General features: G+C 35.7%; 1 protein-coding gene across 3 annotated transcripts in view; it reads right to left on the bottom strand.

Annotated features, from left to right (window-relative positions):
- Positions 1 to 17,674, bottom strand: part of MICU1 (Mitochondrial calcium uptake 1) — a 127,498-nt gene extending 109,824 nt beyond the window's left edge. For 2 of the 3 annotated variants that reach the window (XM_089106329.1, XM_089106331.1), the window contains exon 1: positions 2,790 to 2,840. In XM_089106329.1, coding sequence (XP_088962455.1) covers positions 2,790 to 2,825 — 36 coding nt within the window. In that variant the 5' untranslated portion in view covers positions 2,826 to 2,840. Of the gene's footprint in view, positions 1 to 2,789; positions 2,841 to 17,633 lie in introns of those variants that run through there. The other variant, XM_089106330.1, reaches the window with a different exon arrangement.
- Positions 17,675 to 18,114: the final 440 nt, after the last annotated feature.

Genomic DNA, 18,114 nt, shown 5'->3' with positions numbered 1-18,114 from the left:
GGGTTATAAGTTATCCCCTGGAGGCATATACGGTTTTTATTTAAAGCGTTGTCTTAGAAACTTAAAAAGGGCTCATTTTATTCTAAATTGAAAGGAATAGTGCCTTTTTTAATAGTTGAAGGTGATTGGAGAAAGACTAACGCCCCTCTCACGCCCACCATTTTCCCAGACACATCCAATAAAAATTTTGAGGTAGCCATTTTGTTTAGCGTAGTTGAAAGTTCAGGAAATTAGGTCTTAGAGGATGACAACCACCCTCACAGCCCTTAGGGTAAGAATTATAATTTATGCCCAAGGAGCATATAAGGTGTTTATAGGAAGTGTTGTCATAGAAACTCAAAAACGGGCTCATTGGATTGGAAATCGAAAGTCTTAGTGCCCTTTTTAATAGTCAAAAGTGATAGCACGGCTTGACATTTATATAGTAAAGATCGAGGTGGGTATAATGTATTATTTTTTTGTTGTTGTTGTTGTTTAGACCAGGGCACTTTGTATTGAAGGAGTTGTCGTAGGAACTTCGAAAAGGTCTCATTCGATTGAAAATATAGAGGGATGATGCCCTTTTTAATAGTCAAAAGTGATTGGAGGGAAACTAATCCCCCTCCGACGCCCCCTCCCATTTTACTTTATGTTTAAAAACTAAATGTTGCCAGAAGATCAATTCAAAATGCACTGCGTTAATGCTAATTCCCAATAAGGCATCTCAGCAGTATCCCAAGAACGACTGAGGGTTTTATGTTCAAACTTTTGGGACTACTTCTGCTCTTAATATTTAACCAAATCAAAATAGCGTAAGTGTATCCAAGCTATCAAAGAAAATATACAGATTATTTTGCGAATGGTATCAAGTTTTCCATTTCAGGCCAACTGGACGAGGTATGAAACTAAATTAAACACTTCTATTTGTGTCCAGAGGGTGTTTTTTTTAAGAGGGTGTATGTTGTTAAAATTGCTGAAATATTTTCTCCAGCATACAAATAGCAGGCCAAACTATAAGTCTTTAAAAAAACGAAAAGATTTAAAGTATTATTTTCTTTTTCTCTGAAAAGACTATGTCAGAATAAAACGAACAGAAATTAATTAAAAAAACTTTTTCCACAAAATAAGTTTTTCAAAAAAAGTAAAGAACTCCATTAAACAAAAAATGTGCAAAAATAAGATAAAATAATCTACCAAGCGTGAAACTACCTCAAATCAGCGTCGATAAATAAATGAAACTCAAAACGAACAGAAATTACAATAAATAACCGAGTCAAATTCAAAACGAGCAGAAATTAACATAAGTTGGGCTCAAAACCTCTATGCCTTCCCAAGGCCAGAACATAATTTGCATTTTACTGAAAAAAATACAAATGAATGTGCATTGTCAGTTTAATATACATATACTGATATTTAGTAATCAAAATCTTAATATTATTTGATTTAATTTGAGTTTGAATCGGTTATTTATTGTAATTTCTGTTCGTTTTGAGTTTCATTTATTTATCGATGCTGATTTGTGGTAGTTTCACGCTTGGTAGATTATTTGATTTTATTTTTGCTCATTTTTTGTTTAATGGAGTTCTTTACTTTTCTTTGAAAAACTTATTTTGTGGAAAAAGTTTTTTTAATTAATTTACACAAAACGACGTAAACTATGGTGCGCCGTAAAACCTGGAGATAACGACAGCTTTCCCGCAAGCACAGTCACTTTTTCCCGTAAATCAGGGAGGCCGAATCGCGATACTAGATGCCGGTTCCGGAACCACGAAGGGAGGCACAAAGGGGATACAAGGATAAAACTTTTACTAAAATGAAACTTAAAGATAAATTATAAATGCTATATGAATTTCAATTACAGACTGCACTAAACTGTGTTAGTTTTAACTTCAATGTCTCTGAAAAAATAGTTAAAAATAGAAAAAATAGGTATATCATTTCTAAAGAAATAATAAAAGAAATAATTTTCTAAGAAATTATAGGCTATGTTTCTAAATATAGGTTTTTAAAGAGATAACAGGTCTTTTGAAGAAATAATAGGCTTATTTCTAAGAAATAATAGGCTATTTCTATAATTTAGTAGTTTGGTTCTTAAGGATAATTTGGGTTTACCACATAAGCCTCATAAGAGAACTATACAGATAATTATGCTTTGGTTACATACATTATGTTTGCCCAATAGCCATCTAGCAAAGACAGGTTACAATGCAATGTTGAATTCTTCTAAAAAAGCAACATGGCCAAAAACAGGTTAAACTGTTGTTGGATAAAATTGGCTTATAATAGGCATTCAAACACTTGTCTTAGATTAAATCTATCCAAGGTTGTTTGTGTCTGTCATTGGTATATGTTGTTCTAACTTTAAGATTCTGTTTCAAAGATTTGACTGCATTTTTTAAGAGTAGCCTCAATCTTTAAATGTGTGGCCAAGATTAGGCTCCACTGTTGTCTATCTACTACTACTAACAACTCACCACAGCACCAAGTCGCCTGAGGCCGACACAGCTACACACGCTCCTGCTCCATCCTAATCTATTCAAAGCCTCCCTCTTTACACCCTCCCAAGGAAGTTCCCATTTCCTTTAAATCTTTCGTTATGACATCCTCCCACCCCAGACAAGGACACCCTGCTTTCCGTTTAGCCCTAAATGGTTGGCCAAAAAGGACAATATTTGGCAATCTGTCATCCTCCATCCGCAAAACTTGCCCTAGCCATCTGAACCTTTCTTTCATTATAGCCCTAGAAAGCGGTGTTGAACCACACTTTTCATACAGCCTACAGTTCAAAATATTGTCAGTCAGCTGGGTACCCAGAACAATTTGTAGGCAAATTCTCTAGAAAACATCTAGTAAATCTTCATCTGGTTTTTGGAGTGCTCATGCTTCAAAGCCATATTTGACCATTTTCATCACTGTACCTTCCAATATTCTAATCTTGGTTTGCAGCCTTGTTCTTCCTATTCTTCCGAACTTTATTTAACTGTGAAAAAAAAACACCCTGAGCCTTGGCTATTCTACTTTTAACATCTTCACTGCTCCCACTATCTTTAGTAATAATACTACCAAGGTAAGTGAAGCTGCCTACTTGATCAATCTCTTTGTTACCCAATGTCACCTTTTCATCTTCCCTTATTCCTAGCCTTAGTGATTTAGTCCAGTTCATTCATTTTGCTCACACTTTCATCCTCAGCATCATTATGATACTCAGCCTCATTTATATGATGCTGAGTATTATGATGCTGAGGAGGCTTAAATCCTCAGCATCATTTAAGCCCAGGAGAGTTTTTCCTCCCAATTTGATTCTGTGGTCTCCCTTTGCCTTTCCTGTGCTTGTTAAGGCAAAGATCAAAATGATCCATATAAAGGGGGATAGAACACAACCCTGCTTAACTCCTAATTAATACAAAAGCAGCTGCTAACCTCATTTCCAACCTTAACCACAGCAGTGTTATTCTCATACGTAGCACTAATCACTTTAATGTATTTGTCTAGCATACTACACAAGGGTAAGATCTTTGTTAAAGCTTTTCTATCAACAGAATCAAATGCTTGCTCATAATCTATAAAACTGAGGACCAAAGGTGATTGACAACTAAGACACTTCTCAATTATTAACCTAAGAGTGAAAATTTGGTAAACACATCCTCTACCTTTTCTAAAACATCATTGTTCTTCTCTTAAAACTTTATCTACAGCATTTCTCAGTCTAAAAAGTATTATACTACTAAGTAATTTGTTACCTACACAGACCAGACTAATGCCCCAATAATTACCACACTCACTTTTATCACCTTTATCATACAGTGGTTTAATTAAGGTTTTCCTAAAATCGTTAGGTACCTTCCCTTTTTCAAAAATAATATTTATAATCTTCTGTAACTTATTTCTAACCTCAGAGCCACCATATTTAATACAATATCACCACCTGAAGCCTTATTATTTTTTTTAATCCTTTTAGCACTGTTGCTAATTTTGCCTCACAAAACAAATCTTCCTTCACATCCAAGGTATCACAAACTTTTTCATTTTCCTCAATATCTTTTCCTACAACTGTATCTTGGTTTAGCACATTCTCAAAACGTTTCTACCGATCTCTCTTTAACTCTTTCCTTATCACTAATAATAATAATAATATAATGCAAAACAAATAGGCCACAGGGCCTCTACAAAAATCTTTTAAATTGAAAAAAATTGTTGGCACTTTCACCGTAGTATTTGTTCAGTTCCTGCTTGAACGAGTTTAATGATCTAGTATTGATGACTTCAGAGGGAAGTTTGTCTTAGTGTTCTAATACTTAGTTCTTGAATGTCCAATAGCTAATATTTTTCTTAAACCTCTCCTCTCGAAGCTTGAGATTGTGACCGAGAAGGTTTGTGTGGCTAAAACTGAGAACATTAGTAACCTGGATATTTTTATAGGTGGCGTAGCAAAGCTTGTATACCTCAATGAGGTCTCGTCGGTGCAGTCGATAAGCTAGTGAAGGGAGTTTGAGCTTCCGGAGCCTATCTTCATAGGATAAATTTCTCAAAGTCGGACAAAACTTTGTTATTTGTCTTTGAACTTTTTCAAGAGTATCAATGTCTTTGTTGTAAAAGGGACGTGTAGTGCAACGACTGGCCGTACCAAAGCTTTGTAGAGAAGGCAAAGGGTCTTATCATTTCCAAAAGTGAAGTTGCGCCTCAAAACTCCTGCAACACGATTTGCTGCCCCAATAATGCTGTTGTAGTGGGCCTGGAAGTCGAGGTTGCTGTCAATGACAACTCCCAAGTCGCGCTCCTCCTGGCAGGATGTGATCGGTAAGTCTCCTAATCTATATTCATAGTGGATTGTAGGTTTCCCTATTGTTAGTTCTTGGCTCTTGTCAATATCGATTTCCATCAGCCAGTGCGAAATCAAATCATTGAGCTTCTCAAGGTCCTCTTGCAGAGATTGTGCATCGGCAGCTGTTTTAATTACTTTATACAGCTTGGTGTCGTCTGCGTACAATAGAATCTCAGAGTTGATACCTTCTACTAGATCATTGAGATACAGGTTAAATAAGCCCTAAGTGTGGCCCCATATCTTTAACTGGGACAAGTCTGGATTCACTACTCTCTCTCAATTTATTAACATGCCAGTACAATATTTTACTATTATGCCATCTAGCTGTATCTTCTAGATCCTCGGCAATTTTATCTGTGGTCTCCACTCCACACCTCCTTAGTTCATATTTTAATGCTTTCTCCACTTTCTTTATATTCCTTTTGTTTTTATATGATCTATCACTCAGATAATTCTTGTACTAACCCCTTCTCCTCTCTATTAAGCATAAGGCTTTTTCACTAATATTCCTAGCTGCAGTCTTAACTTTCTTCCCTAAGACACCATCAGCAACTTCACAAATTGTTTTCTAAAATTATTCCAACCATCTTACACATTGTCAAATTTTAAACTCTGAAGTTTAGCATTCAACTGTTCCTGGAAAGTTTCTCTCAAATTCTCATCCTGGAGTCTATCAGCCTCATAACTTTCCAGGAGGTAGTTACCCTTGTAACCTGAAGCCTTATTATTTATTTTAATCCTTTTAGTACTGTTGCTAATTCTTCCTAAAAAAACAAATCTTCCTTCACACCCAAGGTATCAACAACTTTTCCGTTTTCCTCAATATCTTTTCCTACAACTGTATCTTGGTTTAGCACATTCTCAAAACGTTCTACCCGTCTCTCTTTAACTCTTTCCTTATCACTAATTGCGGCCCCATTCCTATCTTTAACTGGGACAAGTCTGGATTGACTACTCCTTCTAAATTTATTAATATGCCAGTACAAAAATTTACTATTATGCCATCTAGCTGTATCTTCCGCATCCTCAGCAATTTTATCTGTGGCCTCCACTCCACACCTCCTTAGTTCATAATTTAATGCTTTCTCCACTTTCTTTACATTCCTTTTGTTTTCATAAAATCTATAACTCAGATAATTCTTGTACAGACCCCTTCTCCTCTCTATTAAACATAGTGTTTCACTAATATTCCTAGCTGCAGTCTTAACTTTCTTCCCTAAGACACTATTATCAACTTCACAAATTGTAAAATTATTCTAACCATCTTCCACATTGTCAAATTTTAAACTGTCAATTTAGTATTCAACTGTTCCTGGAAAGTTTCTCTCAAATTCTCATTCTTGAGTCTACCAGCATCAAAACTTCCCAGGAGGTAGTTACCCTTCTGAAAATTCAGCTTTAAATTAACCCTAGACACTATTAGATGGTGATCTTTAATTTAAAAATCAATAACAGCACTCCTATACACCCTAGTATCTTGTATTGATCCTGCCAGTCTTTGATTTACTATAACATAATCAATAAGGTTTGCTTATAATTAATAAGGTTACATGAATACCATGTCAACTTATGGGCCATTTTATGACCAAACGTATTGGTCTTAACTAGATTGTTATACCTACAAAATTGCAATAGTCTGTAGCCATTACTGTTTTCCTTTCCATCTCCAAGTTTATGTAGGCTAGGATACTATCTATCCCTATTTCTACCACCCTGGGCATTAAAATCTCCTAGTAAAAACCCCATATTTCTACCTGGGACCCTGTCTATTTGCTCCTGTAACTGTAAGTAAAATTCATCTGATAGAAATTGTACTTGATCTGAACCAGACGATTGCCGAGTTAGGGAAGGTGGAAGTATTCAAAATCTCAAGTTTGAGTCACTAATATCTCTGTCAGTTGGTTCAATGGGGGAGTATACTACTATAACTGATACCCTGAATTTTTTGGTCATAAAATAAGCAATTACTATTGTATTATTAATACCTTCCCAGCCTAAACATTACTTAGCAGCTTCCTTATTCATCATGAGCCCAACTTGCTGTCAATGTACCCCATCCTTCTGGCCTGAGTATACAAATTCTATATCACCTAATTTCATGCTTCCAACCCCTGGGATATGAGTTTCTGAAACTCCCAATAAGTCCAGTTTGAATTGTCTGAATTCATCAGTGAAAATGATGATACAATAGTCGTTTTTTAATATTGTAACATTCCAAGTTCCAATTTTTATGTTCTTTAAATTATTGAAATTATTTTAGCCTCAGGTAAAGCAATGATCCCTGATGCCAGGGCAGGACAGGGATCAAAATATCTTCTCAAGTCTACACCAAAGTGCTTAAGCCACCTTAGAACTGGACAGCAAGAAGTCTCTGGGACCTCCTGTATGAATGGAGGCTTTGTGCAATTCTGGGCCCATCTTGGTCACAACTTGGTTTTCAACACTTGGTGATACTCTTCTATCAACAAGAGTCAAAATCCTGCCCACACGGTCCCAAACCTATTACCTTCAACTCATTATATATTCATGCCTACAAATATTATGCTAAAATAGGGAGGCAACCCATAGTAGATAAATTAGCTAGGAAGAGGTTTTGCAGCCCAAAAACGCCTGTCAAAACAGACCAAGCCCAGAATCTTCTTCTATTTAACAGCAGGCGGGCTTTTCAGTAATACTATTTAGCCCTTTTCCTTTTGCTTCACTCTGTGGGCTACAGAGCTACTAGCTTGATTGCCTCATATTTATTAGATATTTTCAGATACCATTCAGTAGGTCTTTCGACTCTAGGAGTTCAAATATAAGGTGATAAATGTCGATTTCTATGCTCTGTGTGCAGGTATAGTTGGCCAGGCTCTGTGCTGAGTGTGTTATTGTGTTGGTTTAGAATCAATTTCACAGTTTACAAAGCAAGTTATGTTGTGCGGACTTCAGCATATTACAGTGTAATAGGCAATTGTCAATTGTATCATTATTAACATTTGAATTACTGCAAAGAGTGGACAGGGAATTTTAACCCCTTGAATTAGAAAACTTATACAAGAATGCAAGAAAATTTAGTCCATTTTTTTCAGAACGGATTCTATGATATATTTTAGAAAAATACTTTTTGGAAAAGGGGGAAAGGATAGGATTATTCTTATTAAAATTAATATCTGATAATCTCCATTGGTAAATATCTCTAATGGGGATTGGTCTCCCACTTGGCTGGTCAATATTTATAGCATTTTTTGCTATTTCATCAATCTGATGATTACCACTTATACCAGAGTGGCTAGGAATGTACTGAAAATAAGTTCTTATGCCACTTGCAGCAAGATTATCTATAATACTGAGACAATGATAAGTGTCAATGTCCAACTTATACTGAGGAGCTGAGGCCCGCAACTCAAGGCTTGATAAAGAGTCGGAATATACAATAATATTATTTGAATTTGCAATCAAAGGTTGGTTTTTCATTAAGGTGTTCTAATGCCATGATTATGGCTTTTAACACAGCAAACATTATAGGTACATTATTATATAATCTCTTGCCCATTGCAATTTTCAGGTGAGGAAGGAAAGCGCCACTTACTACCTTCTCATTCATTTTTGACCCATCAACACATATTTGGAAATGATTTTTATAGGTAATTGTATTAAGTTCAGCAAATTTTTTCCAGACAAAAGCACTGGGGGTTAAATCTTCATTTCACTTTGAGAAATCAGTATTAATTTTGGGGCTTGACCAAGTCAATTAATGGGATTTGAGGACAGTAAGTGTAATTGACTTTGCTGGTATGGGGAACATCTTCTGAATATTGGCATACTCATCTGCAATGCCTCTATACATGGCTGAATTTCTCAACCAATTATATAGGGTATGTGAGCTATTTTATTCAATTTTTGTATGATGTTTTATCAAGAGAAAGCTACGTCTCTCCCTTATTGTTGTTAATCCACTCTCCATAAGCAAAAATTTGGTGCTTGTGGGTTTCCTAAGACCAAATATGAGACGTATTATATCATTTTGTGTTTTTTCAATTTTTTACATCTGGGTCTTTGCACATGCACCATAGACGATGAGCCCATAGTCAATATGGGGTCTTATACGTGATTTGTAAAACTGGAGTAAGGTTTTCTCCTTACAGCCCCAGGGTGTGGAAAGAAGTCTTTTTAGTATATTTGTTTTTCTATAGCATTTTTTTATTGTGTTTGAGATGTGGAGGTGGAAATTAAGTTTTTAGTCAAGCATGAGACCTAGGTAATTAATATGATTATCTTCTAGAATAGTTGTTCCATTTAGAGTTAGTTTTGCATTAACATGGTTCCGCTTTCGGTGAAATTGGATTATTTTTGACTTGGTAGGTGCAATAGTTAAATCTGATTGTTGAGAGAATTTTTTCAAATTGGATAAGTGACTTTTGCAGATTTGACTGTGTTATCTCAAAGGTTTTGCCAGATGACCATAGCACCAGATTGTCAGCATATTGAAGATTCGTGTGGAGGAGGTTCATGTCCCAGAGATATAGGGCAAAAAGGAGGCAACTGAGGACTGCTCCCTGAGGTAGGCCTTTGGTTATTGTCTTTTGGGGTGAAGAGGCTGAACCAACACAAACAATGAAACTTCGCACTTCTATGAAAGATTTTATAAAAGATACTAGTTTGGGGGGGGGGGTAGTCCAAGGTTTGCAAGTTTGTTTAAAAGGATTTGGTGGTTCACATTGTCATATGCCCCTTCAAAATCTAGGAAAGCTGCAACTAGGACAGTATTTTTTGAGAATTATTCATTTATTGCATTTGTTAGCAAAATGAAAGTATCTGTTGAGGAATGGTGTTTCCTGAATCCAGTTTGAGTTTGAGGGATCATATTATCTTTTTCAACAAACCAGAAGAGTCAGTAATAGATCATTTTCTCCATTATTTTCCCCATCACAGGAGTAATCATTATGGGTCTATGGGACTCAGAGTTATCTTTGGGTTTATTTTTATTTAGGATTGGTAGGAGGGATGAACATTTCCATATATTGGGGAACATAGAAGATGCTCAAGCGTGATTATAACAGTTTAACAGTTCCTGTTTGCATGAAAGGGTGACATTCTGTATCTATGTAGGGTGTGTATTTTCATAGCTGACACTAGTTTTAGTCCTAATATGATGTTTTGCATTATTTATTTCATGGATTGAAAATGGGCTACTTATATAATCGGATCCTGGGCGAGGTTGGTAACTTGGGCTCATAGGAATTGAGGACATTTTGCTTTGATTATTTGATGTTAGCTTATTGACAAATAGAGTTGCAAATAGCTTAGCTTTTTCATTATCATTGTCATAATGGGTGTTATTATGTATAAGCTCATACAGGAGTGGGTTGGGGGAAGTCTTTTTCCCACAGATGTGGCTTATGACTTTATGTGTAATTGGCTCATGTGTCTCTCTGGAGAGATTATTTGCAAAATTATTCCAGTATTTATATTTAGCATCTATTATTGTCCTTTTTAGATTAGATTCTGCTCGTAATTTTTTTAAATATGTAGAAGGTGATGGTTTTTTTTATGAATGCTCTCCTAGCTGCATTTTTTGTTCTCCCTTTATTTTGGCACTCATTTGCCCACCATGCTTTGGGAATGTGTTTAGGGAAGGTTTTTTGGGTGTTGTCCTGGGGATAGCTTGACTAGCTGTATTTATTAGTAAAGATGCCAAGACTTCAGCATGTGTCAACTGTTGTGTTTGAAATGCATAAATTTTGGGTGAGACTTGCAATATCATCATTTAACTTATTTTGGAACATAGACCAATTTGATATATTTTTTTAGTGTTGATGTATTTTGAGATATGTCATTGGGTTTCAGCAGGTTCATTTAGGGAGCAAATTATAGCTAAGTGTTCAGTTCATAGACTATCAATTTTATTTGTACATATTTTATTCAAAATATTTAACAACACAATTTGTAGGTCAATTGTAGAAAATCTGCCACTTTTGGGGTTGAAATATGTATTCAGGTTTTGAGGGGTAGCAACAGCTAATTCAATATTATTTGAGCTCATATGCTCAATCAATTTACCAGCTTTATTTGCTGGTTTATTCCCCCACAAAAGGCTGTGGGCATTGAAATCTCCACAAATAATGATATTTTTTAACATATTAGAATTATTTGTATAATTAAAGAAATCCATGGCATCTGTAGTTTGGCCATTAGGGCTATAAAAGCTTATTATGTAGGTTTTTGTATTATTCAGCCAGACACTGATACCAATTGCATCAACATCATTTGCACAATCTGGAAAGTTGATGCCACAGAATTTTATATTATTTTTAACCATTTAAGCCGCTCCACCTCATTTTCTCTCTGATAATTTATCCTTTCTCAGAATAGTATATCCGAGAGACTTAATTTGTTGATTTTGGGTTAAATGAGTTTCCTGGAGGCAAGCAACATTGGTGGAATTATTATTCTTAAAAGATATTAGTTCATTTAGCTTATTTTCTGTGGGTGATCTTACGTTCCACTGGAGTATTGATATGTGTTGTGTTGTTGATTTATTTTTCATATGACTGTGTATCAATGTTCAACTTTGTTAATAGTAAAGCAAGATCTTTTTTTGCTTGAATGAGCATGTCATCAGGGATGTAGATTTTTGCCAATTCTGCAATGATTTTTGTTTTCTGTAGTTGATGTATGTTCATGGCCTGAACTGCATTACAGTTTAGAATGAATAAGCATATATTTGGGGATTGCTGACTTGGTGATGCCTGCTGATAAAACTGTGAGGGCGGTAGCGTAGCAAAGGGGGTCTTATATGGGGTCTTTGAGGCAGTTGGGGTGATGGACTGGGGGGTTTCTGGTTGGTTTCTTTACTGGCTTTATGTGGTGTTGTTGGGTAGCATATAATTCCATTGCTGCAAAGGGGTATGGAATGGCCTTCTCTTTTGCTATTTGGAGTGTTAGTGCTCTTTTCGTATATGCAGGGCATAGTGATTTATTGGTAGATTCATGTGGGCCTTTGCAATTTCAATTCAATTATTCAATTCAATTTATTGAAATAAAAACAAGATGAAACATAACACCAATAATAATATTGATCCTGGAAGCGAACTTGTTGAGGACTATAACAACAAAAAATTGAAAATGAACAAGAGAGAAAAAAAAAAGAAAAAACTGAAAAAAAGAGAAAACACGGGTAAATTAAAGCAAATTGATTAAAAATTTAGAGATGTATAATATCAAAGTTTCGTAACATTGTTATACAGCGTGCAAAAACTTGTGGATAGCTTGATACTGGAGGGTATCATATTCCATTGAAGTATAGATTTATAAATGGGGGATTGCTGGGTGGAGGTAGAGACACACTTGGGGACAACAAAGGAACAGTTGGATGAACGGAGACATAGGCCTTCAGAATTATTGCAATTAAAATAAGATAATAATTGGGGAGGAAGGTTTTTATGGTAAGCAGAGTATGCAAGGGATAAATCTAATTTTTTAATAATTTGTTCAAAAGGAATAATACCAAAATCGGAGAATAAGTCCTGGGTGGGATATAGTCGGGGCAGACGAAAAACTGCTTTGATGGCATGGTTTTGGGCAGTTTTTAATTTATTGGTAACTGAAGGATAAGTGTTGCCCCAAACAGATCTGCAGTATGAGATATATGGGTAAATAAAAGAATAATGAAGGGTGACAAGGATATCAGGGGGAAGAAAATTATTCACACAATTAATCATACTTACCTGTCACAAAATTATGGCTCTGATGCAGGATACATGAGTTGCAAATGATAGGGAGGAGTCTATGTGGACACCAAGAAACTTGGCAACTTCAACCTGCAGGAGGAGATTGGTGGAATATTTTAGGCCAAGTGCTTGCTGAGCTTCATTTTTTTGTAAGGGGTTCGAAATAATACAACCTGACTTTTCTTGCTGTTAATGGTCATGCGGTTAACGAGAGACCATTCTTGTACTATATTCAGAAGAATTTGAGTAGAGGTGACGACAGATGGTAAATTAGGGCCAGTGATGAAAAAGTTGGTATCATCAGCAAAAAGTACTGGGTGCACTGATGGACCCAGGCCTGTAGCCAAATCATTAATATAAAGGAGAAAAAGTATTGGACCAAGAACAGAGCCCTGCAGAACGCCCCTCCGGACAGATAGGGGCTGCGAGGTCATGTCACCCACTCACACTCTGTACTCTACCAGAGAGATAGGAGCCAAACCATGAGAAAGGAATTCCACAAATCCCTATGTTCTTGAGTTTACTTAATAAAACACAGTGATCAACCATGTCAAAGGCCTTAGAAAAATCCAGAAATAAGCCAATTACAGTCTTTTTAAGGTCAAGTTGGAAATGGATAAACTGTGTGGCGTTGATTAGTGCGTGAGCAGTTGAAAATTTGGAATGGAAGCCATATTGATGAGAAGAAATCAATGAATCTGAAGGATTAATCCCAAATAAAAATGAAGAAAGACGTCAGAAGATAATTCTCTCAAGCACTTTGGATACAACTGGGAGAAGTGAGATTGGACGATAATTACTTATCTCAGACAGATTGCCTTTTTTATGAATTGGGATAACAATTACTGATTTAAATATTTCTGGGAAGACTCCATTGATCATAGACAGGTTTGCTATATGCACAATGGGTTCACAAACATAGGAAGATGCAGTTCTAAGAAGCTTATTACTTATCCCAAGGAAGTCAGGTGTACAACTATTAGAGAGAGATTCAATAACTTGAAGCACCTCATTACTATCAGTTGGAGAGAAAAATATGGATCTGGGATTCTTGCTAGGGTGTACTGACTCGGAGGGGGAACAGGAGTTAGCATTTGGAATATTGGTGAAATAATTATTAAAAGCATCCAGTACTGAAAATGGGTCAATTAATCTGCCACTGATGTCCTTAAGGTTAATAGGTATAGATCTTGAATTCCTTTTTTTTGAAAGAATTTCATTTATCGTGGACCAAATTTTTTGCAAGTTCCCTTTGCAGTGAGAGATTTTTGAATAATAATAATTTTTTTTGCTTCACAGAAGAGTTTGGTATATAAGTTTTTGTAATTTTTATAATTAGTTAGGTCAATAACGCTACTGGTTTTGCAAGCTACCTTATATAGGTCATTTTTACAGTAAGAAGAGATTATCAGACTATTGGACATCCAGGGGTGTATATAGGTAGTTTTTCGGTTTGATTTACAGACTGGAAAGATTGAACTGATAAGATCACTCAGTCCCTGTGTAAAACCATTTGTGGCTGAATTAACATCCTGACAATCCAAAACCTTTGACCAGTCAAATGATTTCAAACAATCCGTGAACTGGTTCATATTCACAATATTATATATTCTATTAGACAAAGGGGTATTAGTTCTAGGGTGTTTAGTAGTTGGTTGGAAGGGTAGGGAGAGATAGATTGGAAAGTGGTCTGACAGGTCAGGGAATATTATTTTGGAGGACAGGTGGTTTCCCAGGGAGTTGGATACAAAAATGTTATCAATTACAGTAGCGGTAGACCTCATAGGATCAACTCTAGTAGGAAAAAGCATTGTTGGAAGAAGACCACTTGAGGTAAATGTTTCAAAGAAGGTATCACAATCAAGGTTACTGCTAACATTTAGTAAATTACAATTGAAGTCCCCAAAAACTATTGCCTTCTTTTGTGGTACTATTGCCTTCTTTTGTGGTCTTTAAACGAAAACAAGAAAGGATATTATAATTATAACAAACCGTCTGCACTCTACTGTGGGGAAAATTTCAGGATCAAAAGAAACACCACAGTATGGCCCTGAGGAGGATTTGAGCACAATTGGTTCAGTACAACTACTGATTAAATGAGATAATAATTCACAAGAAATTTATTTTAAATTTCTTAAAATGTTGATGATGCTGACAAGTGAAGAATGATGAGACAGAAGAATTATCCATTAACCCAAACCCCATGCAAATGCAGTGTTGTTTACTGAGCTATAATTTCCTTGAGGGGTGCCACTCCTCAAGTGGGAATAGAGTTGACTGCAAGCTCCCCAGTCTTGCAGGTAACCTGAAAGGGTTGAGGCAGCCCAGTGGCGGATCCAGGGGGCGCACCCCCCTAACATAGTGTAATTTACTTTATTAAAACAAGTTTGTGTTAATTTAACTTGCTCCTCATGCAAGTTTATTGAATCAACCTAGTTTGCACCCCCTCCCCCTAAAAAAGTCCTGGAATTGCCCTTGAGGCAGCCCTTTGCAAAGGTCAGCATCAATAGATCTGGATCTTATGCCCTACTGCAGTTGTCCTGCCATAGAGGATCCTCCCACTTGTGTCTTGCTTAACCATGCAATTTACCCATTACTGGGAGAAGATTTGTGCAACTCACAGGATGTGTAAACATGCAGGTGGGCAAGTGGTACAGCAGCCTTCTTCCTCCTCCAGCTGTATTTATGGTCCTGGCCAACAGTGCCCCAGGGACAAGGTCCCCCCCTGGTCTGTGCCTCCTATGAAGGTACCCTACTTATCTGTAGGGTCTTCCTTTGTCACCACCTGGGGAAACACTGATTGGCCCCAACTAAACTAATAACCTGTAAAAGATTGATTGAAAGAATTCTAGACAAGCTACTGTTTGCCATCCCAGAAAGGGGCCAGGTTAGGAACATGAAGCTTTCCACTGACCAAAGTGTGTCATGGAGAGGTACTTCTAGGAACTAGACTCAAATCCTTCACCTTCCAGAGAGTTAACTACTTTTCACTATCTTGGCAAAACTCTAGTCTAGCTAATTCCCACTACCCTGGCAAGGGGCTAGACTAGAAAAATGAAACTTCCAGTTATGAATCAAGGGCAAAAAACACACTCTGGGAAGGTAATACCAAGCTTCTATGTTAACCATTTTCTTATTTTTAAGCCTTAGAAGTTTGCCTAATTGATAGGCAAATTTTGACTATACCTACTTGACTACTACTACTACTAGACTATACCTATTGAAATTTTGACAAAACTCTGACTTAAGTTCTGAAAATGCAATTCTTGTTATTTGAGTAGAATTTTAAACCATATCATTAGTTTTTTTCAAAATTTAGGAAATGTATTTGCATATCTTTAAAACCTTCTAAAAAGTGGAAAAAAGTGGGGAGTAAAATTTTATCAAGAGTAAAAATCCAAAGAAAGCCAAACAAAACTTGTAAGTCAATGAATGTATATTTCATAAATTTTTTTGGAAAAAAAATCTGTTGATGGGATGCATATCTTGGAAATGTCAAGGGATAAAAACTTATCTGTTCTGGTAAACACTGAACTAAAATGGGGGAACAATCCATTTTCTAGGTGGTACAACAGATATTTTACAAGGATTTAGTTGCTAAAGAGTAGATTAGCTGGATGACTACTGGGCATATTACCCCAGGCATACTCAAAAGGAAACACTTTAAAATTCTGAAAACTTAAATTTTTTTTAAATACTTAGGCCTACTTGAATTCAAAATTATCATTCCTAAAAGTACTTATTTTACTTTAGCCCCCTCCCTAGGTATACAAATATATGGCTCAAGTTATATACTTTTCATGAATCTCACCATAGGCTGCATTACTTTTTTTCTCAAATAGATTTAATGGCAAAGAAGCAGCATCAGTGAAATCAAGAAAGGAAAATACAAGGAGAATAGTGGTAAATTTTTAGCAAATCATATTATTGACTTACAAATAAAGTGAATATACCACTCAATGCCTTTTTTATGCTCTTTCCAAATATAATAATTATCTTTGCTGGAAATGAATTTTACCCCAACCCCTATATATACCAATTCAGGGTATATATGTGCAGATTAGGGGGGAGGAGGTGGGGGCAAATTATATTTCTGGTGTAAATGAGAGGTAAGTTTAAAATTTACCCCCACCCCCCTTTGTAAATATATACCCTGAATTGGTATATAGGGGTGGGGTAAAATTCATTTCCAACAAAAATGATTATTATATTTGGAAAGAGCATAAAAAAGCATCAAGCAGTATATTTACTTTATTCACAAGTCAATAATATGATTTGGTAAAACTTTACAGAATAGCCTATATAATTTGGGTTATGTATTAAGTTGAATAAAAAAAATAAAAAAAAATCTGCCATGTTTTCTTCTTATCTGTTAGGCCACTTAAAAACTGCCATTACCTACATGCGAAAAAATATCAAAGCTAACAAAAGAAACTTAATGGTGGATGGAAAAATGGAGGAATTGTTTTGAATTTTATCCAACTTAATTATGACAAATAAATGCTTACAGTTTATAAAACAGATAACAATGGATCTTAATTTGCTCCAAAGTTGAAATTAAGGTTACTAATTAAGGTAGGCTATATAACTTTAAACAAAATGGATTTTATATACGCAATAGTAAGTTTAAAACCAATGTTTTTTATTCTTTTTAAACTGGATAACACAGAATTAAGTTATCATTCATGAGTCCAAAATATGTTTAAAACTAAATTTGTAAGAAAAGCAATAAGTATATTCAGAAAGAGCATAAAAAATGGCATCTAGTGGTATGTTCACTTTATTTGTAGATCAATAATATGAACTGCTCAATATTTACCAGACTTTAGGTTATGTCTTGTCATGGTAATCACTGCTACCTTGAAAGTAGCATAGAATAAGAAATGTAACTGACCCAAATTTTATTGTTACTACTCTTCTTGAAAAATGACAGAAACTAGTGTTACTCTAGAATCTATTTAGGTAAATATATACCAAATCATATTATTGAACACATGTGATCCTGTGAAATTTAACTTGTGAACTATTGGCTCAAACTGAGTGTCTAAGACTTTTTTCCAATCCTAGTGTATTATTTTCATAATCATTAGACCCTAAAATGTTAAATTATAGTTAGTCACCTTGGAGTTTTATTTCAACGTCTATATATCTTGAATTTTTTTCTGTTGGTGTTGCCAATACAATTTCCTGTTGGTGGAAAATTTGTTCGTGCCCGAAATGCCGGCAAAATCGAAACGTCCCAGAGAGAGCCCCCAGAAAAATGTGGACAGATCGTCACCTGAAAGCGGTTTTGCCGAATCTGTTTTTCCAAAAACGGGAGAAAAATGAGTTTGAAAATTTTGATATTTGTATCTCAGAATTGGCAATAGCTAGAGTGATGATTTTTGTTTCAAAATTAAGAAGAAAACTCGCTTATATCGTTGTGCTTATTTTCATTAGTCTAAGGCGAGCCTTTCCTGAGCTAAAACGGAATGAATATCATTTTCGGCAAAACCGCCTGAAAATTTCGGAACACAGGTAAGATATGACGAAATGGAATCAGCTCAGCGTGAATTAGAAATGTGACTCTCGGCAAAACATATTTCATCTGATAGACAAACT

The sequence above is a fragment of the Artemia sp. Qi Xiang Cuo genome, chromosome 20 (assembly GCF_049724085.1).
Source record: "Artemia sp. Qi Xiang Cuo chromosome 20, ASM4972408v1, whole genome shotgun sequence".
Lineage (NCBI taxonomy): Eukaryota > Metazoa > Arthropoda > Branchiopoda > Anostraca > Artemiidae > Artemia > Artemia sp. Qi Xiang Cuo.
The sequence above is the reverse complement of the archived record's forward strand: the minus strand, read 5'-3'. Positions and strand labels throughout refer to the sequence as shown.